Below are 24,862 nucleotides of genomic sequence, written 5' to 3'. Positions count from 1 at the left end.
TGCAGGATCTACAGTGGGACCTGAAGTTCTGCTGGTTACAGCCTCCTCAGGGTAAGCTCTCTGGTATCCCGAATGGTTGAGCATGGCCATCGGTCCTCTAATCAGGGTGCCCTTTCGGCAGGATCTTCTGCTGCAGCAGCAGGAGAGGTTTCTCCACCGGAACCTGTCAACGTTCCGCCTTCATGCATGGAGATTGAGCAGCAACAGTAGACAGTTTTCAACCTTCCCCCTGAAATCTTCAATGTTTTCTTGGCAGCCAGGCTTCCCTCTGCTAAGACTGTGTATGCCTTCCCATTGGGGTAAGTTTGTGGCACAGTGTACAGAGAAAGAGGTTGACCCTCTTCCTGCTCCCCTCTCTCAGGTCCTTCTCTTTATTCTTTGTCTCGACCAGCCGTGCTCTGCTCCGGGGACCCTAAAGGGCTATTTTTCTGCCATCTACGGTTGCCAGACAGCCATCCCTCTTGAAAGCTCCTATTGTAAATATATTCTTCAAAGGGTTGCAACACGTTTCCACCTTCGCCCTTCATCATGGGACCTTATTAAGCATGGGCGGATTTTGCGGATCCACGATTCACGAATTTGCGTATTTACGGATCGTGGATCCGCAAAATCCGCGGATTTTGCGGATCGGCGGATTTGGGGGCGGGGCTTCCATGCCAGGACCATCGTGCCAGATTGAACCCTGCCCTTCATATTGATTCAAGAAGACGCCACCGTTTTGTGCCATACCTCTACTGAACTGGAGTACTTTCTACTGGATAATCAGTAAGTGCTACCTCGTTGGGTAAATGTATAGTGCTTTTACTACACTACAGCTACCTAAAGTGCCAGAGAGTTGTCAACAGCGACCAGGTGTGTGTTACTATGCAATCGCGCCGAAGGGCGCAGGGGTCCCTTGAGTGACCTATCATAGTGGGTAAATGGCGGGAAGACGGTGCACACCTCGAGTGTGTGGGCGGGGCCAAACGGACGGGGCTTCCATGCGAGTGCACATGCCTCTTGTGTGTATAAAAGGTCAGAGACCGATCAGAGCAGCAGATACAGATACAGATACAGAAGCTCCTGGCCACAGGAACAGCACGAGGATTGCGCTCGTGAAAGTCAAGGATGCAAAGGCCTATGTCCAGCATCACAGCTGATTTTCGATGGTATATCTGGGAAGAAGGCACATCTGCCCAGCCTTGACAACGCTCACGATTGTTTTTGAGGCCGATGAATGAGTCACTGAATTTAAGCTTCAACTAGGGCACATGCTTATTTCTGTAAGTGCTTGCGGAAGAGGTTTAATTTTTGTGCCAGGACCGTCGTGCCAGAATGAACCCTGCCCTTCATATTTATTCAAGAAGACACCACCGTTTTGTGCCTGTTGTAACTAATTTACGATGGCGCCGGCAAGCTGCCAGCGCCATCCTAAAATAGTTACTAAATTAGCTTCAACAGGAAGCTCTAATTGGTAAAATAAAGCAGGCGCTCGAGCCCCTGCTTTATCTTATCTATTAGAGCTTCCTGCTGAAGCTAATTAAGTAACTTTAGGATGGCGCTGGCAGCTTGCCGGCGCCATCGTAAATTAGTTACAGACCAGCAAGGCTTGAACTTTTGACCGAGGAATCCGCCGCTCGCGAATTGCGAATTTTCGGTAAATTCGCGAGAGTTCGCGGATCGCGGATTTACCGAAAATCCGCAAAATCCGCGATCGGAGCGGATTTTGCGCTCATGCTTAGACCTTATTCTTGGCCTCACTTTTCTGATGTGCGCTCCCTTTAAGCCTTTACATAATTGTCCCCTCAGGCTCCCTACCACCTGGATGGCCTTCTTGATGGCAATTACATCTGTCTGGAGAGTCAGTGAGCTTCAGGCTTTGTCATCCATGCCACCATACCTGAACATCTACCCAGACAAGCTGGTTCTACGGACTAGAGCCTACTTTCTGCCAAAATTCATCACTCCCTTTCATGTAGTACAGTCCAATATTCTGCCTACTTTTACGGTCCGCCACACCCTTCCAGCGACTTCACCGGCTGGACCCAAAAAGAGCATTGTCATTCTACCTTGACAGCACACAAGAGCTCGGGGTGGATGACCAACTCTTGGCGCGGTATTTTCGAGCGAAGAAAGGATGGGCCGTGCATAAGCTGACCATCTCCCCATGGATCGTACTCTGTATAACATTCTGCTATGCTTTGATCAAAAAGCAACCTCTTGAGGGTTTGTCTGTTCATTCCACCAGATCAAAAGCTATGACTATTGAGGTCCATGTATTGTACCGGTCCTGGATCTCTGCCAGGCTGCAACACGGACTTCCTTGCACAGTTCGTTAAACACTACTACCTGGACAGTCATGTTCATCGGGATGGGAACTTACCTAATTCAGTCCTACAGGACTTCCTCATATGAAATTGGTCTGCAGACCCACATCCAGGAAGTTATTGCTTGTGTATCTATTCAAAAGGTAAAGAATCTGCGGCTAGAAGTCTCTATCAGATGAACAAGTTACTTACCATTGGTAATGCCTTATCTGGTAGAGATTCTATCTAGCCGCAGATTCCTTATGGACCTACCAATTCTCCCCGCTCTGTCTGCAATCGGATTTCTAGGGACATGGCTTTCCCCCTTTCAGGGCCATAGTTTTCCACACCAGTAGTCAGTGTTGTACGTGGTTCCGTGCTCCTAGCGTGGAAAGTCATGAAAAGAAACAGACATCAGGGCAGCTGTAGTGGTGCCGGTATAGGCACTACACACATCACTTCCAGTGTTTGGCGATGATGCCACGCCGAGTTAAATGATGCCACCTACTGGTGCACAGAGGTACTGCTATAGAAATATTTTTGGATCCAGTCTGATGCCTTGAGATCATTTAAAAAGTAAGGCGTCTGTGGCTAGATAGATTCTTTACCAGATATGGCGTTACTGAAGGTAAGTAACTTTTTCTTCAGGAACATCATCATTATTTAATCGAAGCGTCCCCAACTGCTCTAGTAGAAACAGGAGGTGGTGGATGTATATAGGGGACTCCATTCATTCATAGCCGCCTACGCGTTGTTGTTTTTTTAATTATGCAAGACTGCTGCTTATGTGCCCATATTTAAAAAACAGCATTTTAATTCAAAGTGTTTATGTGTAAAATCAACTCAACTTTTGAAGATCCCATATTTATCTGTCAGCCTTGCGCATGATGATGCAGTTTGAGACTAAAATAATCTGCAGTCATGTTTTTTAGTGTCTAGTTTTAATACACTGGTTGCCAGGTGCGTTAGTAAGGATAAAGGCAGGATAGCACTCCATGCATAGATCTAGCAAGGACTGCTCTCTCAGTGGGTTTAAGGCCAGACTTAAATACTGCAGAGGCATTTAGAACACACTGGGTTTTGCTACTCTGCTTTTTGACACACAGCAGCAGCTATAATAGGGTGTTGTCTACCACAATATCAAGTGCAGTATATCAACTACGACTATGGCATCAAGGTAAGCATATATATAGGTACGTATAGATTTATTATTTTAAATCCACATTTGTGAACCTTAAAGACACATGCATCTTCACAATATGTAGATGTGGACATTCAGAAATATAAACCTATGATTACTTATATATTCTTATCAATACAATACTGCTACAGGGTGATATTGGTACATAGAAACCTCAAACCATAGATTCCTCTCCTTTTCCTTATGAATATTCCCTAGGTATCAAACTGGATCCGGAAACTTTAAAGTAGTACTCCTGCACACCAGTAGGTGTCATTGTGCGGCTGTGGAAGTGACAAACAGGACTGAATAAGTGCCTCCCATATGCGCTGTCAGTTCCTTTCTTTCCACGCCTTCAGACGCGGATCTGACGCTGCTCTTTTCTCTTTTTTGAGATTTTTGTCCCAGTGTGCAAGGGAAATGTTACCTGCCAAGACAACAGGTTTTAAACCATGTAGCAACTTTCACCAGCAGATGTCTGTGACAGACCCTCACAAGGTATGCCTGTGGTGCTTGGGGTCAGAACATGACTCCCGGTAAAGCAACAACTGATTCCAGATGAATCAAAAGACCATATGGACCACAAGGCAAAACTCTACGTCACCAAGCATTAGAAGACTTCATGGCGTTACCAGTTGAAGTCAGAAGGAAGGTCCTGTTACCTCTGTCAAAGTAGTTCCTGCTGCAGGTTATTATGATGGTCAAAGTCTTTAAGAAAGTCCAAGAAGAAACACAATAAATCGAAGCAGAAATAGGCTCCTTCCCACCACTCTTAAACTCCTGAGAAGGTGCAAGGACTTCAACATGCCTCCCGATCTCTTTAGGAGGTAATTCCAAGCCCGATCCCAGTGGAAACTAAATTTCTGGGTCTGACAGCAGCGTTACACCAATTTGAGGACTTTAGGGAGGTCATGCTGTGCATCATCAGCACCTTCTGACACATCTTCGGGCGCCAAGGATCTATAACACCCACACCCTCCAGTCAAATTTCCTCCAGCCGTTTCTCTCTTGGTGCCGTCTGTGCCCCTCAAACTTGCTTCAGTGCTGACCTCAGTTTCAGCACCACTCCCTGCACGGGTTACTTCTGCATCGAAGCTGGTGCCGATGTCGCCAGTGCCGTAAGACAGTCCACAACCCATTGTGCTTTCCAACTCCAAGCTGAAACTGTCTCAATCCCTTCTGAGGCAGCATCCTGATTCCACTGGATGCCTCTCAGCAGCCCCTATGATTTAACCCATTGACAGCGGCGTGAATTCCACCGCGGCGCGGGCGATTTGATCAGTGGGCGGGGCCGACCTCCGCACACGCCCACCGTCACGTGGGATGGCCGGGAGCTGTCCACAGCACCGAAGGGGTTAAACAAATTACCCTTACCATAAAGCAGAGCTCAGGCCTTATACGATATTTTTGGCTCCAACTCAGACAGTAATGATAATTTGGATGAAGGGTATGAATTTGTTCCACAATATGATGAGGACAACTGACATGAGGAACTAAAGGATGCATGTGTTTATGATACTTCCCCAGACTCTGGCCTTTTTTCTCTTCCCGGCCCTGCAACATAAGAAGGCACCTCCTTCACTGTTGTTATGCCGAGGACAGAAGACATACTTCCTACTATGAAGGTGAAGACTTAACTTACTGAGGTTCTCCAGCCTGGCCTGGCACCTATAGAACTTCAACGAAGACCTCACGGATATCCTCTTGGGCTAAACGAGGCTCTGGACCTTCAGTCAACAAGCAGGTTGTTCTTTGCCGTAGACCCTCACCTGATGATCCTGATTTTCTCACACAACATCCCACTCCAGAAACGTTGCTGGTTCAGGCATCCATCTGTAAAGTGAATCCTAATGCATTCCCTCCAACCCCACCTGAATATAAACAAATAGAAACTTTAGGCAAGTGCCTTCCCTTCCACACCCCTCACCCAGGGGAACCCTCCCACAATACTAGAGGCATACGAAGATGCCTCCAATTTGGACTCGCCCACTATCTGGGCAAAATTGCATCATTTCATTTGGATGTACATATCTGATCAATCAGAGAACTTCAAGGAGTTCCCTAAAGTTATGCATTTTATTATTCCACATAACCCTTAAAGAGGCAGGGAATCGCAGGTTCGCCGTAGAGCCCAGGCTTCTCAACTCTTGTAGATATTTCCCTACTTCCCACTGCCTATCATGTGTGATGCCCGAAATGTCCGACCTGATACGAAAGGAGTAGTCTCCCTTTTTGTATATACCTGCTTTAAGCCCTCCAGCAAGAATCTTTTCTTGAACTAGATATGACTTAAAGTTAACTAAGATCTTTCTCGGGGTCTTTCTCCTGGTCTCTTAGAAAAAGTATCTCGGTGGACTCTTTGAATGTCCTCTTCCAGAGTCCGTCTCACAATATCTGGATGCGGCTCTCAAAGAAGAGAAATAACAAAAGACCTTATATCTCCTCCCTCAAGGTCCTCTGGAACGTTCAAAATCCTAATATTTCTTCTTGCGCTGTTTTCTAAACTTTCCAGCTTATTCCTCAATTACCTGTCCTTATCATTTAAGCGAGTTAATCTCTGATGTATTTTTGTTCACTTGATTTGAGAGGTCTTCGAAAGCAGTCTCCATTGCGCCGACTCTTTCCATAATATCGTTAATTTTTTCCTCCAAAGTCTCACACATTGTTTGTATACTTCGCTGGTTGCTTTCGGAGACAGCACATTTTTCTCTAACTTCCATTAACAAGGTAGCTAACAGATCTTTGTGGACAGTTTCTCCTCTAAATTAATCCCTGGCTCTCTCAATCCATCCACCTGACGAGAAGACTAATCTGAGGGAGACTCAGGACTAAGGATGGGCTGAGTATAATTGTGGGTGCTGTCCTCTTCTAGCACTGCCAAAGGGGAGAACCTGTTTTCAAGTGATAAAATATGATTTTCCCCTTCCATCCCTGCTGCCTTTACTATCCAGAGTTGCTTGTTAATCTTAGTAGGTGTAGAACCAGCTCCTGGACCCCTAGCCACCATTACTACAGAGGTAGGGGTAGAAAGTGGGTCCTGGATAGGGTGGGAGGGTAGAGTAGGCTGTGGGAACTGTGATTGAACCCTAAAGTATGAACGGAGTGAGGGTGTAATTCGAATTCTGGTTGGTTTGTTTTTAGATGGTCTTTTACCTATACTTATTTTTTTTTTCCTGCTGCTGTTTTTTTATTTTGTGAGGAGAAAGAGCAGTCAGCAGATTCTGAAATTGTTTGTGCGGCCTGTGGGGTAATCTCCCATACCTCCCGGGAAATGGCCTCAGATAGAGGTCTGCTTCTGAGTATATATCTATTTAACTTGCTGGATATTATGGGCCAAGAGGTTAAATTGAATGTATCCTCAGTGATTTTTGGAGTGATCCCAGGTGGGGCGGTAAATTCAGGCCTTCTTAAAAACCAGAAAGCCCTCTTTTTTGTCCTAATTCTTTTGGCATGGAGGGAATTATGTGTTAAGTGGATCCTTTCTTGTCTCCTCACTGAAGGTGAATGGATTCACTCCACACAGAGGGTTGCGCACCTTGATTGTGCTACCAAGCTCAATAAGAAAACAAGGTTTTGGGAACTTTGGGACTTTTGGTTTAAGGCATATGCACCTAATACATCGCACTGATTACAAACTCTATTATGTTTTCTCCCTTCTTTTTTCTTTTATATTTTATGTTACTATACAATTTATGTTGTTGTATGGTCCAATGATTAACAACATGCTATGCAAGGTGCTTTAGTGGCAGGGCCACTATTGTGTTAGTACTCGCGTATAGAAGGGATGGTACCACTGTCCATTCAGGAGGTATAAAATGTCTGGGTGACCCGAAGGGTAATATCTTTTTCCTCCTTTTTGTGGAGTGGCCGGGCATCTAGACAACTCCTACCCCTGGCATGGCAAGGGCCATACTTCTTCAAAGCTAAAGCATAATTTGATAAATGAGGACTATAAAAGAAAAAAAGCATTAGTGTACACCAGCTGTTGGATCAAATTTGTGGTTTGGTGTGTCACCCACCAGAGTGACCTGCTAAAAGCCAACTGTCTGAAGTATTGTTTGGTTTGTTCATGGCTCCCCAAGGATTTGCTAAAGGCTGTTTGTTGGGCCTTTTGGCTTTTTTGGGGTTGCAGCATGAGATTTTTTTGTTTAAACCACCCTTTGGTGTGAGATTTTTGAAAGATTTACAACACTTGTTTTCACGAAGGCCCTTTGTCATGCCACAGTGGGACCTCAATTTAGTTCTTACTTTTTTGATGTGCGCCCCTTTGAGCTGATGCACAGTTGTCCATCCTGTCTTCTAACTTAGAAATGATCTTTCTGGTTGCCATAACATCAGATCAATGTGTGAGAAAGCTTCAGGTTCTTTCTGTCCAGCCTCCTTATACAACATTCTTCCCAGACAAGATGGTTTTGAGGACTCAAGCTGCCTTTCTACTGAAAGTGGCAAACACAACAAGACGATGGACGGAGTGCTGAAACTTTTCAACCACTCACCCCCAGTCACAGATCTGGGTGTAATCCATTGTTCTTTTGCTCAGTATGCCACCCCAGTCCATCATCTGTTCTTTTTTCATTTGTTGACCTAACTGGGAATGGTATGCCCAGACGTGGGTCCTGTGCTAACAACGCCACCAGATTCAAGCTAGCCTGTCTGATGAGGGGTCGAACTCCGAAACCAGTCCAAGGATGCTTGTTTCTGGTACAGGGAGGACCTGGCCTGGCAGTTCAGGTGAACTGTTCCCATGGGGGCAGGGTCAAGACTGATTTGCATATGACTGGGTCTAAACTTGAATGGCGTGGCGTGCAAAATAACAATGGATTTAACCCAGGTCTGTGACTTGGCGTGAACGTTTGGTTCTACATTCCGATTATCATCTGTTCTTTTTGCATTTGTCTGCCAAAGTGGGAAGGGTATGCCCAGACATGGGCCGGTGCTCGCTATGCCACCAGATTCAAGCTAGCCTGGCTGATGAAAGGTGAAATCCCAAAACCAGTCCCATGGGGGGCAGGGTCAAGACTGATTTGCATATGACTGGATCTAAACTGGAATGGTTTGGCATGCAAAAAAAACGATGGATTTATCCCAGATCTGTGACTGGGGGTAAATGTTTGATTGGTTCTGCATTCCGTCCATCATCTGATCTTTTTGCATTTCTGCTGAAAGTGATCACGCCTATTCATGTCGGGCAGGTTATCACTCTTCCAGCATTCTTTGCTCTGTGCTCCACTTCATCTCTCAAATGAGGAAAAGGAGCTCAATTGTTTTGATCCTAAAAGAGCGCTCAACTTTTATAAAGATTGCACCAAGAAATATTGCATTGTCAATCAGCTTTTTGTGGGGTTCTCTGGTGTAATGAAGGGTAAGACTTAACGTCTCTCAATGCATTGTTTTCTGCATTAGGTTTTGCTGCACATTGGCTAAGAAGTAGCCTCCAGAAAGTTTTACTGGCTGATTTCACCAGATCCAAAGCTGCAACCACTGCCCTGGCATGCAAAGTGTCTTTCCTGTATATTTCTCATGTGTGGGCCTCAGTACACATGTTCAAGAAGCATTACTGCCTTGACAGTCAGGTCCACCGAGAAGGGCTTTTTTGCTCCCTAGGTGCAGTAGGACCTTTTGTTCTGAGCCAATTCAAAGACCACCCAATATGTGGCTCTCTTTGTTACTTCTGGAGTGGAACAACATTGATGTGGATTCACACAACCCCACCTTTTGGCACATAGGAGTACTGCTTGAAGTTTCCGGATCCAGCCTGATACCTCTGAATATTTACAAGGTGAGGACTATGCAGTTGGATAGAGTGTCCACCAAAAAAAGCATTAACAAAGTTAAGTAACTTGTTCATTTTTACATACAACCTAATCAACGCCCTCAAACAATCCAGTGGTGCCAGTGTTGGGCATCACATCTTCTGGGCACTCCAAGAAGTCAGAGAAAACAGAAGCAATTCTTGCTGAACTTGGTGCCCTGACTGGGCCCCAAAAGCTAGCTATATGACACCTTATCTGCTAATGGCCCTGTTTCTAGGACCACATGGATCTTGTAACTCACTTCCTCAGGGTCACATACTTATGGATGGTTTTCTACTAATTGTCTGTTCCTCTCTTGTGCTTTATGGTAACTGTTGATAAATGCTTGATTTTTAAGTGACCTCTCATCAAATGAAGGGCTTTAAAGTTTGACTTCTGTTCTATTACCTTTTTGGCAATTTCTTTCTCCATCCCGAGTCTTAGGACTGTCTTAATCAAGGTAAAAACCAAGCTAGGATTTAACTAACTAGCTATTGGGCAATTTCAGATGGGTTGGGTCGAAAGGCTAGTGTGGACTGTTTTCGCCATTTTAGGCTGGTTTAGTGGCCAGGGCAGATTGGTTTCTTAATGACTACCAAGAGTTAAATGTATGAAAAAACACTGCTTGCAAAAAGTGGTCTCAAATCATGCACCAACTTTTAGCCATCATTCTTGAATTTTGCAATGCAACTTTGTACTAGTAGGTCACATTGCGAAATATCCAGTTGCAGGTGGTCGCAGAATGACCTGCCTAATAATTACTATTCTTATGGATACTTTAAACTGCAAACTCCTCACAGTAGAATAATCCCAGGTGTCAGGCTGGATATGAAAACTTCAAAACTCTCAACTTGCTGGTAGTGACGCTGGCTGTATTTCAACACTGGAAGTGACTTTGGGTAATATCACCAATGCCATATAATGGCCACCCCAGCACAACAACATCAGTTCCCTTTGGTCCGCACAGTCAATGCTAATCCAGAGTGCTCTCTCTCTTGAGAGTTATGAGATTTCCTCACAGAAAAAACAATTCTTCAGTGCAGTTCTAGGTCTTCTCTGAAGCGTTCAGGGTTAAAGCCATCTAGGTACTGCGAGGGACAGATGCCAATTACTGACCCTCATTCCATCGTGCTTTGGTGCTTAAGATCAGGCCAGATCTTGTGACTCCTCCCTCAGCATGCACCCGAAGGCCATCAAGTAGTGGGGGGCCAAGTTGTTCATGACATGGGCCCTCAATGACAGGCAGTGCTGTAGTTGTTTGAGCCCATACTCCAGATGAAGGTCCTTTGATTCCACCAGCAAAAGGAAGAAGCTCCTTGGAACTAGAGTTGGTTGTCTTGGAGCCAGCAGATTCTCCTCCGAGTGGCCATGTGCCAGTACACCTACATCGCCGAGCCATGGGCCTATGTAGGTCTTCTCCAACGCCATCTCTGGCATTCCCAGATCCTCCAGCGCCAGCTGCAAGAACTCCCAGTGCAGACTCCATCATACCCAGAATTCCCAGTGCCAGGCGCAGACCCGGCTCCATCTCTCACCGCTATGTTCAGTTTCTTTGCAAGAACAGGACGCCATCCAGCACACTCACAAGGCCCACTGGGCCCTATAGACTGCCCATGTTGATGCCTCTGACTACAGCACGAGTGGGACCGATGCTGGCTCATGCCTCCATTACTCCAGTACTCCAATGCACAATGCCACAGCGATTTACGTCAGGCCAGTCCTGCCACAGAAGCCTCTGCTGCTACCACCTCTGCCGATACGAGACACAGACTCAGCACCGCCTCCACTGCTCACAGAGCCTTTGCATCTGAACAGGTCTAGGAGGGAGGCCCAGACACTCTTAGAAGAGGAGGACCTCAGAAAGAGGATCCATTACCTCTTTGGATCAATGTATGATCCTCTAAACATGTGTGCTTAGGGGGATGAAGCTCGGAGAGCACTACATGAATTGACAGGCCTGTCTTTGGCTAGTGAACTGGACACCTCTCCTGAATTGGAAATTGAATCCCCCTCTGGGCCCATCATACCAGAAATGTTGTCCTCCCATGCGGTAGTCAATAAAGCAGGAGAGGTACTAGAGTTACAGCTCCCAGCTGTAGACAAAAAGACATGTACTTAGTGAGGCCCTCCTTTCACCTGCACCTAATATGGAAATTCTGTTGGCCTCTATTGATGCCTTGGTGGAGTGGGTCATGGCAGAATGGAAGAAGCCCACCTCAGCACCACAGTTAACAGTCTAATGGTAAGGCGCTGCTGCCCAACAACAGGGGATCCCTCCTTCCTCTTGGCACACCTGCTGCCAGAGAGCTTAGCTAGGCATCATGCTCTTTAGGACAGTTGGCAGGAACCTTGCCTTTTGCGTCTTTGGATTGAGAGTCCAAACAGCTTGAAGCATTGAATTTTTTGGGGGCGGTATAGCACTTGAAATCACTAAATTCCACCTTCCTTTTGGCATGATATACTCATGCATTAGGCGACATGCCCAGCTGGTCACTCCTCGCGTCCCAGAGGACTTGAGGTCACACTTTGCTAGGAGGTCATCAGGGTCTGACAGACCGACTCACATCATATCATTAAATCTGATCTGAACACAGCAGACTCTCTGGCGCATGCCATGGGACTTCTGTCTCACTATGAGGACACGCCTGCATTCGAACTTCACGGTTCTACTCTGACATACAGGCCAGCTTGATGGACCACTCCTTTGATGGAGCACACCTGTTTGGGCATAAACCAGACGATGATTTGGAGCGTTTCAGGACAACCAAGGCCCCAGCCTGGTTCTTAGGACTCCAACAACCTCTGCTTACAAAGGACTACCATCAGTTTGTGCACTCTCTGAGGTTCTCGTGAGGATTTTCCTGCTGCTAGTGCCAGTCCATTTAGCCACTAACTCAGCAGCCCCAAAATCAGCTGTTCCCGCAATACAAGGGCAAGCGGTGAAGTTCATGGATCGCTCGAGCAAGCCTCTTCCTCCGCCTTCCCCATACCTGGACGGCTGATCTAGTTTGCTTCTCTTATCCCAAATGGACCTGTGGGAAGGCCATTACTTTGGAGCAGTGGGTTCTTGAGATCATAGAAAGAGGTTACACACTACCCTTCCGTAAGGCTCCACTTCCACCCCTTCCTTGCCTCCTCCCCCTCCCCAGACAGTCTTTCTATCCTGCAGCAAGACGTAGCAGCAGTCCTCCTGAAAGGATCTGTGGAGTTAGTGCCAGAGCAGGAGATTGGGTAAGCATGTTACTGCCAATATTTCCTTCTTCCCAAAAAGGATCGCTATCTACATCTGATCCTAGACCTCAGGGGCTTAAATTTCTTCATCAGGAAGGAGACATTCTGGATGCTGACCCTAACCCAGGTCTCATTGCCATTGGGAGCGGGAGACTGGATGATGTTACTAGACCTGCAAGATGTGTGTTTCCAGATTCTGGTCCTGAAGTCCCATCAGAAGTACTTGTGTTTTTGATGAGTTCTATGCACTGCCAGTTGGCAGTACTCCCATTTGGATTGGCATCTGCACCTCAGGTCTTTATCAAGTTGATGACTGTATTTGCTGTCTATCTCAGGAGCTTAGGCTTTCCTATCATACCGTACCTAGAAGACTGGCTGATCAAAGGGGGTGGCGCATCACCTGCAGTTAACAGTCTTGCTACTGTTTGACTTTGACTTTTCAATCAATGCGCCCATATCTCACCTGGAGCACTCCCGGTGTCTACTGTTCATAGGGTCGGTGCTGGACACTACCCTTCTCTGTGCCTTCATTCCTCCTCAGAGAATTATTGGCATGTAGGAAATGGTCTGATCCATTCTGGAGGGTGTATGCATCTCAGTCCTGATGGTATTATGCCTGCTAGGTCTGCTGTCTTCCGCATTCGCCTTGTCAAGCATGCATGGTGGCATATGAGGGCTCTGCAGTGGTGCTTCTGCCGGAAGTAGTTCCAGCATGGGGCAGGTCTGTTGGACTCTGTTGTAATCTCCCGGAGCGCTGCAGTGGGTGTGTTTTGGCAGGGTAAGAAGGTGAACCTGCAAAGTGGGATGGCCTTTAGTCCACCTATGACCATTGCCGGGCGAATGCTGGATTGCAGGATGTGCTAGAAATTGTCCAGTTGATATCCAATACCTGTCCTTGGCATCCTGGAATGACATTCGGTGCTCTTCATGATGTAGATTACCTAGAACCAATATATCAGCCTCCGTCCATGCAGTCAGGTCAAAACGACATATAAGCACATGGAGGGGTGGTGAACAAAGTGGTACAAAAGGGGGTGGTGATGGACGGAGCATCTGAACCAATCAAACACTCACACCCAGTCAACAGATCTGGGTTTAATCCATCACCGTTCTTTAGCCCACTCTGCCAACCCAGTTCAGACATGGCCATATGCAAATCAGTCTGACCCTGTGCCTCATGGGAACAGCCCAGGCCGAATTGCCAAGCCATGTCTTCCCTGGACCAGAAACAAGCTTCCTAGGACCGGTTTCTGTCATTTCAGCCGTCTTCAGCCAGGTTTGCTTGAATCCAGTGGCAAGTGAGCAAGGGACTCACGTCTGAACATACCCAGTCAACTTATGGCGAACAAAGCGGTACAAAAGGGGGTGGTGATGGACGGAGCATCTGAACTAATATTTGAACGTGGTATAACACCGCTGTAGCCGCATTGTGAGGTGAGTCATCGCTCCAGTTCCGTTGCTAACAGGTAGATGCATGATTTGGCACAATTCACTTTGAGGTCAGATATTTTACCAAAGTCATCTAACAGAGTCATCAGAGCTGGAAGTGTAGAGGAAGTATCATACAAGTACACCAATGCATCGTCAGCATATAAGGAGGTGATATGGTGTTTGCCGTGCGCCGGAATCCCCCACTGTCGTGCCTGCAGTTGTAGGGTAGAGGCCAAAGGCCCCATGGCCATGCAAATATTAAAGGAGACAGTGGGCAACCCTGCCTGGTGCCCCAAAACAGTTGGAAAATGTGGCACCTGTGAGCACTTGAGCAGTCGGTCCCCTACATAAGGCATGGATCCAACTCATATATGTGGGGCCAAAACCCATTTGCTCGAAGGAGGACAACAAGTAGTCTCAGCTCAGAGTGTCAAAAGCCTTTTCTGTATCCAATGACACTGTGCTATGTCTCGTGTCATCAAGGAGGAGGGTAGGGTAACATCCATCATACATACTAGCCGGCAAATATTTAGGGTGGTGTTTCGGCCTGGATTATAACCAGATTGGTCCGCATTCCCCAAAATATCAATGATGGGAATCAACCGATTGGGTCTCTATTTGAGTCCCTACACAGTTGCCAGTTATGGTTGCTAACTTTCAAAACATTGTTTTTGTGGCAATCACCTATGCGAGATGGGTCAGTGAGTTGAAGGCACTATGTTCCTGTATGCCGCTCACTTATTTTTTCCATGTCAAATTCGTGTTGTGAACTAAGGCTGCCTTCTTTGTATAGTGGTGACTCCCTTTCACTTAGGCCAGTCCTTCACCCTTCCAACCTGCTTACCCCCATCTCATACCATGAAGGAGTGGCTTCATAGGCTAGATCGTAGGGATTTGGTCAGCTTCTATCTAGACTGCATCAAAGATACACCACTGGATGACCAGCTCTTCATTAGTTACTGTGGTTCGCAGAAAGGCAAATCGGACCAGAAGCGGACGCTGTTCAGATGGATCATTCTCTACATCGGCCAAGAAGAATCACAGAAGAAATCTGAGGTTATTCCATCAGATATATATATATATATATACCCACTGAGGGTAACGACACCTGAGGCACACACAGCACTACGTAAACCAACATGCACCTGGAGCAGCTATCAGCCCCTTTGAGGTGACCATTAGAGGGCAGCAAGCTTCAAGTAGCAAGAATGGCGAATGCTCTGTGAAACCGCCTGGATGCTGTGGCTCTACTCCCCCGAAGAAGGTCATAGTTCTGACCGAAATGCATCGGGAACTTAATGGCAAGCTGTAACAGAAAAATAAATGTTTTAATTTACCGGAATGAGTGCTGCTCAACCTCGCCTCTGCTGTGTGAGAAGAATTGCTTTATATATATATATATATATATATATATATATATATATATATATATATATATATATGACAACAGTTTTCTTTCAAGGAAAGAAGGTGAGTCGCACTCCTTTAGGTGGTGTCGAAAATCCTTTATTTCGAAAGCAGTTCTAGCCTATCAATTGTCCCAATGCATTTCGGTCAGACCTTAGACCTTTCTCAAGGGGGGCTAGTTGCATCGCCGAGAAGAGGTGAGGTTAGCTGTCTGTGGCCTCGTGAATTTATTTGTTGTTAACCCCTCGGTGGGCGTCACTCTGGAGACTGATTGGTGTGATTGCCCCCTGGTGGGCGCCGCAGTCGGCAGGTCAGCCGAGGCTCGCTGGTATTCGTAGTCCGCCCCTCCTCTCTGATTACAGCCCCGTGGGGGAGCGATGCTTTGAAAGCTTAATTCTTGCTGCTTTTCACCTTCGCCTCAAATTACCTATTTTCGAGGCAATGAGGGCCTGTGACCAGGGTCTGGTCCCTGGCGGCTGCCCCTGCCATATGTTTGCTTGCGCAGTCGGAAGGTTTGGGTCCAGGTGTAGGCAGTTTTGGGCGCTCTTTTTAGTGGCGGTGCGATGCTCGGCGGCAGGACCCAGCCGCTGTATATGACAACAGTTTTCTTTCAAGGAAAGAAGGTGAGTCGCACTCCTTTAGGTGGTGTCGAAAATCCTTTATTTCGAAAGCAGTTCTAGCCTATCAATTGTCCCAATGCATTTCGGTCAGATCTTAGACCTTTCTCAAGGGGGGCTAGTTGCATCGCCGAGAAGAGGTGAGGTTAGCTGTCTATAAATATATATATATAAAACAGGAGGAGACAATGAGCTCCGTGAGGCCCCGGGTGATTGACATTACAGCTGAATGATCACTCTACCAGGAGGACTCATATAGGTAGTTTTCCAGTTGAGCTCAACAGTAAAAGCTGGTACGAGAGACAGTGGCTATTTGAGGTCCTCCATAACGGTGTGTCCAATACTGGTGCTTTGGCGAAGTGATTGGCCTTGAAGAATTTGCCAAAAATTATTGTGGCAAAGAAACATGTTGGGGCTGGAAATGGTATGCATGAATAGCAACCTGTCCATTTTAATTTGATAAAATACACTAGGTAAATAATAAAGTGATTGCTATTAGAGTGTTTTTGTCAATTTTAATCACACTTGGTTACATCGTGAGGTGTGACCTGTTCACTTCACTGCACCTAAGTTTTCCTTTTTTCCTTTTGGACACTTTCCTTTCTCTTTTGGACAAAATGACCACCGATGATGATAAAAGTGGGCACAACTGGTGAGTGCCAACCAGTAAACCCGTTGGTGGTGCGCGTGTGAGGGGTCATTTTGTCTTTCACACGTTTTGTCTTTCACGCGTTTTTCTGTTGATTCAGGAAACCGCTTTGGTTCTGAATGTACACGGTGTTATGTTGAAAGGAACATAGCATTTAACATCCAGGGGACTGTTGTTTGTAAAAATTGGGTTTTAACGAAAGGCGGCAAACGTTTGACGACTACCTCATAAAAAAGAAAAAAGAGGAGTGTATGGAATTTAGAAAATCACAGTACTTCGCACACGTTTTAAGTGTATAACCTGAAAATAGGCGCCTTAGAAACCAGGTCTTGGTGTTTTGATTAGTTATTCCATCAGAGCCGAATCTCCAACCTCTTCTCTTTCCAGAGGGTTTTCAATAGCAGAGATGTCAAGCCAGCTAGAGGGGCATCCCTACCCACTTTTGCAAAGCATTGCTGCATATGAGCATCCTATGCTCTGCCCTACTCATTTAATTATCCACCAGCCCTCCTCCTAAGAAGCATACTGCTTGGGAATCTATACACAGGTGAGGAATCTATGTGGAGAAGCACCCATCAGAAGAAAAACATACTTACTTGCGATCTTTCTGGTGGATCTCGCTCACCTCCACTTTTGATGAATGCGTTACAGGGAAAGATTATTAAAGTCGAAATGTAAGTTTGGTACTACAGTGTTTACTGTTGATGCCAGTCCATCCGCCTGTCTCGATGACTTGGAAAAAATGGATGGAAACTGATGTAGTGGGGTGGGGGGGGGCTATATGGCTTTGGTGAGTTGACGTGTTGTCACTTCCGGCATCGATATGAAGCCAATGCACCCCTAAAGGCGACTTCAGAGCTTTGGAGTTTCCTGATCCAGTCTTATGTCTGTGATTAGTCTACAAATGACGAATCAGTAGATAGAGTATCTGCCAGAAAGATCGTTACCACAGGTAAGTAACTTTTTCACTTGGAATGGCCCTAACTTTTTCATTAGACATGCTACTATTTGCGATCACCTGTGATTGAATACAAACAAAGGGATGGTGGCCTGCAAGGAGCAGCAGACCGCCACCGTCATGTTTGCATCATCACACGGGAAACTTTATGTTTTTTAAACAGAACAAACAAATATAAAGGAGCTCACTACCACTCATATATGGCGTCCAGCACACCTTTCACTCCTGTCCTAAGGGGAAAAAATTATAAGTTTTTTCAAAAGCCCATGTTCCTTAAAGGAATCAGTGCTGCTTTTTTCCCCTTTTTTCCTGTTTTCTATTTTGGAAAACATCAAGGGAAGGCAGTAGTCCCCTCGACCACTGCTTACTGCCCATTAAGGTTGCGAATACCAATCCGGTAAGGGAAGGTGTCCCTAATGGAAATCTTCCATATTGCGAATCAATCACATCTTTTCAGGTGCCGGTGTTAATCAGTGGGGTCACAAACTATTGATGCATACCACTGCGACTCGCAGTTAGGAGAGACTGCCCCTTTTATGACCCTCGTAATTGCGATTTGGAATAGATCACACCAGCCATTTTGTATGTGGGAAGGGCTTTTACATCTTGCGAAATGGGTTTAGTATATAAAAAACACATTTGCATTCGCAGTCCCTAGAATTTGCGAATCACAGGGTTTGCGACTGCAACAGGACTTTTTACATCTTGCACCCAAGTTACTACTGTGAGAGCTGTAGCATAAAGGCCAAGTAGTTGCTGAAGCTGAGGCTGTAATACCTAAGCAGGCCGGCATCTAAGACTGCAGACAGACCCATTACAGATCGAGGTTACTAGTGATGTGCCTTAAAATGCAGTATTTGCCTCACATATACTCAGAAAAATCCTTTAGTTGACCAAAGTTGCTTTAAAATGCACTTTTTGCCACAATTCTTTCAGGAAGTGTGATGTGCAGGTATTACCCAAACAGTTAAATTTTCAAAGCATGATTTCTGATTGTGTGTCACTTTCTTTGGTGTTTAGACTGTTGTTTTTTCTGCCTGAGTCCGAGGGTAAGAAAAGCAATATTAAATCTAACCCATGTTTCCGTACTTGAACAGCAGTGCTTAATTTGAGCAGAAACTTTCAGGTGCTCAGCACCTGCACTTCTTTCACAGGGCCGGGGCTACAATTTCTGACCCTGCAGGTGTTGGTCTCAATATTAATTGTTCAAATTCAAAATAAAAAGAATAACATACATTGCATGGTTTCTGGCTGGTAAATGTTCATATACAGGCCAGCATACACCTGTCCAGGCAGGCGTGATTGTGTATCACCAAGTTAGTGATGGTGTCATCTCGCCGATCACAAATCCAAGAAGTCATCAACAAACTATGTCTTGCATTTTATTCCCAGAGTCTGCCGCACCATGCCACCACCTGAGCCTAAGCCTCCCATTGGATAATTGTAGCTGGGGGCTGGCTCAAGACGAGTTGAGGCAAGTAAGCTGCTAGAGCGCATTTGGAACTTGGGAGTGAGGGCTCTTGAAGAAGAATAAACAAAAGTAAGTGTGGAGTTTCCACTTGCTGTGTAGCCAGAGTAGCATATCCAGCAGCCCTGCATTGTTGCTATCCTCAACGTGCGCGATGCAGCTGTGGCCCAACACAACATTTGTGTGCCATGGCGTCACCTGAAGAATCTGTGCGCTGCACCCCAGTAGGCACCACAACCATACTTACCGGCATTGGCAGCATTATGGCTGGGGACAATGCCGGTGCTGTTGCAGGCAGGGTCACAGCAAGCTGAGCAGTGGATGCCAATGCCGTCGCCATTCCTGGACCTACTAATTACAGGCAGCACTAGAAGTGACATCACCTGCTGTGCTCGAGCAGCTACCTGTTCTGCAAATAACCCAGTTATACTGCACTGATTAATATATGCAAAAAAAGAATTTTCATTTGGTGTACATTTTGTTTTTGCACTCGGTGTAGGTAAGAAAGTAAAGCACATGTCATCTTCCTCTTCTTTAGGAAAGACAACAGGAAAACGCAGAGTTCACAATAGCAGGGACATGTACTGGCTGATGACAGGGGTCACTGGCAGCAGCAGTGTTATAGATGAGAGAGAGAGCAGGAGTTAAGAGGAGAAGGAAACAACAGGCGAGGAGAGGGATAAGACGGAGCTAAGTTGAAGAAAAGGAGAGCAAATCAGATACAAAGAAAAAGCAGCCATGATGTGAAGAAGAGAGCATTAAGAAGAGAGAAGATAGAATAAAAGGATGTAGAGGACAGGACAGAGGAAAAAAAGCAGACAAATGATAAAATGAAGACACAGCTAATCACTGCTAGAAGAGTGATCGTAAAGAGCCAAGATCGAGGGGAGATAGTGCAGAGCATTGATAAAAGTGAAGAGGAAAAAGGGCAGGGGTAGAATGAATAGAGGGCAAATCAGAAATGCAGGGAATAAGGTAACACACCAGGTGTGACAAAGATGATAGAAAACAATTAGAGAAGTGAGAAGATAGACTCTTAGAGCAAAGTCGTAGGGGACAGACAACAGATCAAGGTTAGAAGATATAGACTGAGGCAGTGAGAGTGTTGAAAGTGGGGCTCACAGGAGGAATAAGTGAGCTGTGGCCTCCTTGGCAAAATTTTTAACACCTGCACTTCTTTTTTTTACAAATTACGCACTGGAACAGCTTAAGGCACAGGGAAGTCTTTAGTACCTCAGGCTGGCATTCTTAGTGAGTTAATGCTTTTTCTTTATTCACATCAGTGGAAACTCGTGGGAAGCCGCGGACTCAGCTAAACAAGGACTGCACGGCAGGACCCCCCCTTTCTGCCTCTACCATGGCGCCATCAACTCCCACACCTGCAGAGTGAGTACCAGGAAAGCTTACTGTAACATAGAGAGGTTGCTGCAGTTAGCCTTTGTGCATTTGCTGGCATTATTCTGCTTGACTTGTCTCTTCCATTTCATATTAACAGCACTTATTTTCTCTCCTAGGGAGGTGGACACCCATTTTATGCAGCACCGCTCGACTGAGCCTCCGCCTGAGAATGGTATGGCATCTCACACCGACAGTAGTGGCATGGAGGCTATTTCTGATGCCATTCATTTGAAAACCGAGCCCAACATTGCCTTGCTCCAGCAAGTTGAAGTCACACCGGAAGCCTCCACAGTGGTGCCCAGGGGTGTGACATTGGAAGGCAGTACCAACCTCAGCACAGAGCCCACCACAAGCAAACCCCCAATGTCATCCTCGCTGGCCCTCCCTGGACATCCTGCAGATGCACCTGGTGCTATGGGAGACCCATGTCTGCTGCCAAAGGATGCGGGCACTGTCTGTGCTGATTACTCCCTGAAGTGGTACCACGAGGCCACCCAGGGAGTGTGCGTCCGCTTTTGGTACCGAGGCTGTGGGGGCAATGCCAACCGCTTTGATACTGAACAGGAATGCCTCGAGGGCTGCATTACCACAAGTAAGTGCTTCTCTGAAATGTTTTCCTTTCACATTTAGAATTTAGATCTCTCGACAAGATCCAGTAATCGCGGGAGATACTTTCGCCTCCAAAGTGGATCCCTTTTACCTCCAGAATACAACTATTGGCATATTTGGTAGACGAGTAGCAGTTTGGCTGGAAACATCCTTTACAACAAAACTTTTACCACGCAGTACTTTTACAACGCAGGTATTACAACGCAAGTCGTTACAACGACGTGCGCTGGAGGGCGCTGTAGGATAGGGAATAGTTTAATTTACAATCCAAAACCTTCCCTACTATCCACGGGGACTGGAGTTGGAATAGTAAACTAAACTATCCACTATCCAGCGCCTCCCAACGCAAGCCGTTGTAACAACTTTGCGTTGTAATACCTGCGTTGTAAAGGCATGCGTGGTAAAAGCATGCGTTGTAACGACATATATCCCAGTTTGCCTGATAGACATTCAGTCAACCAACAACTTATTGTATTTTCAAGACCCCCTGTCTGACCAGATGTCTCAGGTGATCTACTGATTTACATTCAATTCCATGCTACAGGAACGCTGATTATTACACTAGGAGGCAGGCTGTAGGTTCAATTTAAACCTGTACCCTTTTGTATTTTTATAATTCATGCTCATTGCTCTTTCGAATCCAGTCAGTGACACACAGCGTATACTGTATAGAAACTTGCTAAATCAAAATAAAATGAGCTGGTCTTACAACAGGCCTTGAAAAATCATTAAAATGTTACCAGACCTGCAGATCTAGTGACTTGAATGATCTGCTCATATGTATAGTATATAGACGATAATCTGTGGAAACTGGGTTCAGAGATTATAGGTATGATTTACACATCAACAAGTAAAGTGTTCTGGTTTGTTTTCATCCTATTGAAATCATTCTTTAGCATCACACTACATTACAAAAACTGTGCTTTCGTAAGTACTGAAATACGTTTTGAAATGTGAGCACAGTTAATTTAGAAGCAATTTAAATGCTGTGTTAGAAAAGAAACCTGACATGCTACATACAGCCTTTCATTTCACTCTTGGTACAGCACGATAGTCAAGCTATTCACTTTACAAAATCCTTTAACTTTGCAGTCAGAGAAAGAAAAGTAAACACCAACCTCCAGGATAAAATAAGCAGCAAATTGTAAGAAGACATAAGCTGACATTTGACCTCTGACTCTGGATGTAGAGCAAATGTGACATGATGAAAACAAGATTTAAAGGCTTCTTTATTGCTCATTCACTTTGTGAGTGAACAGAGCAGCTGTTCTTTCTCAGCTTGACCAGTAGGCCCTAAGAATAGCTTGCCCTGGTAAAATCTGACTCGCCATAGCGAGTGAGCTAGTATATTTCTCGAGGCCTCTACAAAGACTACAGCCCCTGGTTCCTTTGTCATACAGACTACCCCCTACCCAAACAAGCTCACTTACTTGATTCAGAATCTCATCCATCCCACCTCCCCTAAATAACCCACCACTTTGACACCCCGATCTTTCTTCCTCTTTCAAAATGCACAATCCATAAAGACTTGTTTTCTTGTATTTCCCTTTTCCTGTAGTCTTTCGCTAGTTTCTTTATCTATCTTCCATTTTCTCTTTCCTGCCTGGCCAACCTTCAGTCCATTGACAACACGCCAAGCCCATTGAGCAGGCCTGCCCGGATAGGAACTTTGACAACTTCCCCCATAACCCTGCTAGTTAACAAAAGCAATGTTAACAAATGTTACTCCTGCGAAATAGCCTCATCTCTAAATTGATCTTTTTTTCTGACTTTGTAGACAGTTATAACTGCCTATATCTGATAGATACATCAGGTGGCAGATTCCTGGCCTTAAAATATCCCCAGGCATCAGGCTGGATCCGGAAGATTTTCTAGCAGTACCCCTTCGTGACGGTTTTTGTCGTTCAGCGCATCGTTGTCCGCACTGGAAAGGATGTGCACAGTACCACTTTAGGTGCAACCCTGGTGTTCTGACATCAGTTCTTTCCAGTAGGAGGCTGGCTGAGTATATGTTGCACACTTATGTAAGTGTGGCACCCTGCACCAATCCAGACTACCCTTACTGTGAATTTAGTGGTCTTAGCAACCTTAGAAAAGCTCTCTAAGTGGTAGCTGTGGAGAGCAGCCTTCAGGCTTAGTCCAGAAGGAGTGTAAAGCCGCTTGTTTTACCAGTACTTAATCCTATGGTATGAGTTAAGTGAAAAAGAACCACACAGTTTAGTTATAAAAATATGAATTTATTATTGACACTCACTAATACAATGCATTATCTCCTACTGGAGATATAAACACAATACACACAATACTTTGTCAATAGAATATGTAAGTAGAACAGAATACACAGTGGTCTCCAGGGGTAGACCAAACCATATACAAAAATAGTGGAATGCGAACCAGGACCCAAGTCGAGAATGGACACAGGAGACGTAGAAAAGCAGGGGACCCAAGGACCCACCTAAGGTGAGTATCTAGGAACCCCACGGAGGTCGTGTGCAGAGTAGAAACATGACTGCATGCTGAATGTTAGTCAATATGTAAGACCCTGTGGCAGTTTAAACGTAAAAGGACCCTTCCAAGGGGACCCTGAAGAAACCCCGGGGAATATGGAAGGTTGGAGAGTCACCCCAGTTGTGGATACCCCAGGAACCAGGATACCTACACCAGGGAAGCCGGATGCATAGGTGCGAAGTGACATTGGAAACCGCCATAAACCACAATGGAGGACTTCAGTGAAGATGCCGCTGGCAAAGTGGCGAAAGAGTCTGGTAGAACCCAAAGGTGTATTCAAGATGAGAGGTACCTGCAGGAAGAGGGGACAGAGTCTGTGCCACTCAGGAGTGACCAGAAGGCACGGAAGACTAAAGCCCATTGATGTCGGGGATGAAGAAGAGTTGACAGTGTCCTTGAAGTTGCAGCTGTGCAGACCAGGCGATGTTGTGGTAGACCAGGAGCTGTTCATGAGCTGTCCCACGTCGGATATCAAGAGCCAGGGGGTCAATGTCGGGCAGGGGCACCAACAAGCCTTGGCAATAGCACCCAGCATAGTAGTCGAAAAGTGTCGGAGCCCGCAAGGTCCAAGTGACTCCCCACAAGCAGGAAAGTCAGAGCAGGCCCTGAGCAAGCAGGGGAGCCCACTGGAGCCAAAGAAGACCCCCTGAAAAAGTTTCAACTGCAGCATGTAAGGAGGGCACCAAATGTGTCCTTCAAAGCAGTCTGCGCCGTCCCAATACACTAAGTCCTGTCGGGGGAGGTGGTCACACCTCCCTGTGACAGGAAACCTATTGTCCTTCCTTCCTCTGCTCGAGCTCCACTCAGCAGCAGGAAGGCAGAATTGTGTCTCAGGTCGGCAGCAGCCATAGTTTGCTGTCCAGGTCTACAAGACTGGTACCGGGACCACTGAGGGCCCCACGAAGGAGCTTTACAGTGCATGGAATCATACCTTCAACACCGTTTACGGTATTGGGGTATGAGTCCAAGATATTTTATACCAAACACGACAGGATTCATCACAGCCAATTTAGAGATAGCCATCACGTAATGATGCATGGTCACTCTATATATCGTAATGGCTGGTGCACTTACAACCTGGGAGAATGGGCACCGTAGGTTGTAGGGATGTCCTGCTCATGCAGGGGCCCCCTCACTCTTAGACCCAAGCTCCCTGCCTTCAGGATTGAAAGGCCTGCCTTAGGGGTGACTTATAGGTTTTAAATGCAGAGACCTCAGATGTAAGGAAATGTATATATGACGTAAGTGGTGCTAGCACCAGCTTACACAGGCTCCAATGGTAAGCCTGTAGTCACAATATGTGTGTACCCCATTGGGTGTCAAAATACA

At 46.0% G+C, this 24,862-nt stretch overlaps 1 protein-coding gene across 2 annotated transcripts in view; it reads left to right on the top strand.

Moving 5' to 3' along the window:
- The window catches only part of LOC144791646 (collagen alpha-4(VI) chain-like), a 114,755-nt gene that overhangs the window by 60,671 nt on the left and 29,222 nt on the right, over positions 1 to 24,862 (top strand). For both annotated transcript variants that reach the window (XM_078666373.1, XM_078666372.1), the window contains exons 4-5: positions 20,302 to 20,404; positions 20,533 to 21,008. In XM_078666373.1, coding sequence (XP_078522499.1) covers positions 20,302 to 20,404; positions 20,533 to 21,008 — 579 coding nt within the window. The remainder of the gene's footprint in view (positions 1 to 20,301; positions 20,405 to 20,532; positions 21,009 to 24,862) is intronic.

The sequence above is a fragment of the Lissotriton helveticus genome, chromosome 11, assembly GCF_964261635.1.
Source record: "Lissotriton helveticus chromosome 11, aLisHel1.1, whole genome shotgun sequence".
Lineage (NCBI taxonomy): Eukaryota > Metazoa > Chordata > Amphibia > Caudata > Salamandridae > Lissotriton > Lissotriton helveticus.
Note: the sequence above shows the minus strand (reverse complement) of the source record. Positions and strands in the feature narration are given on the sequence as shown.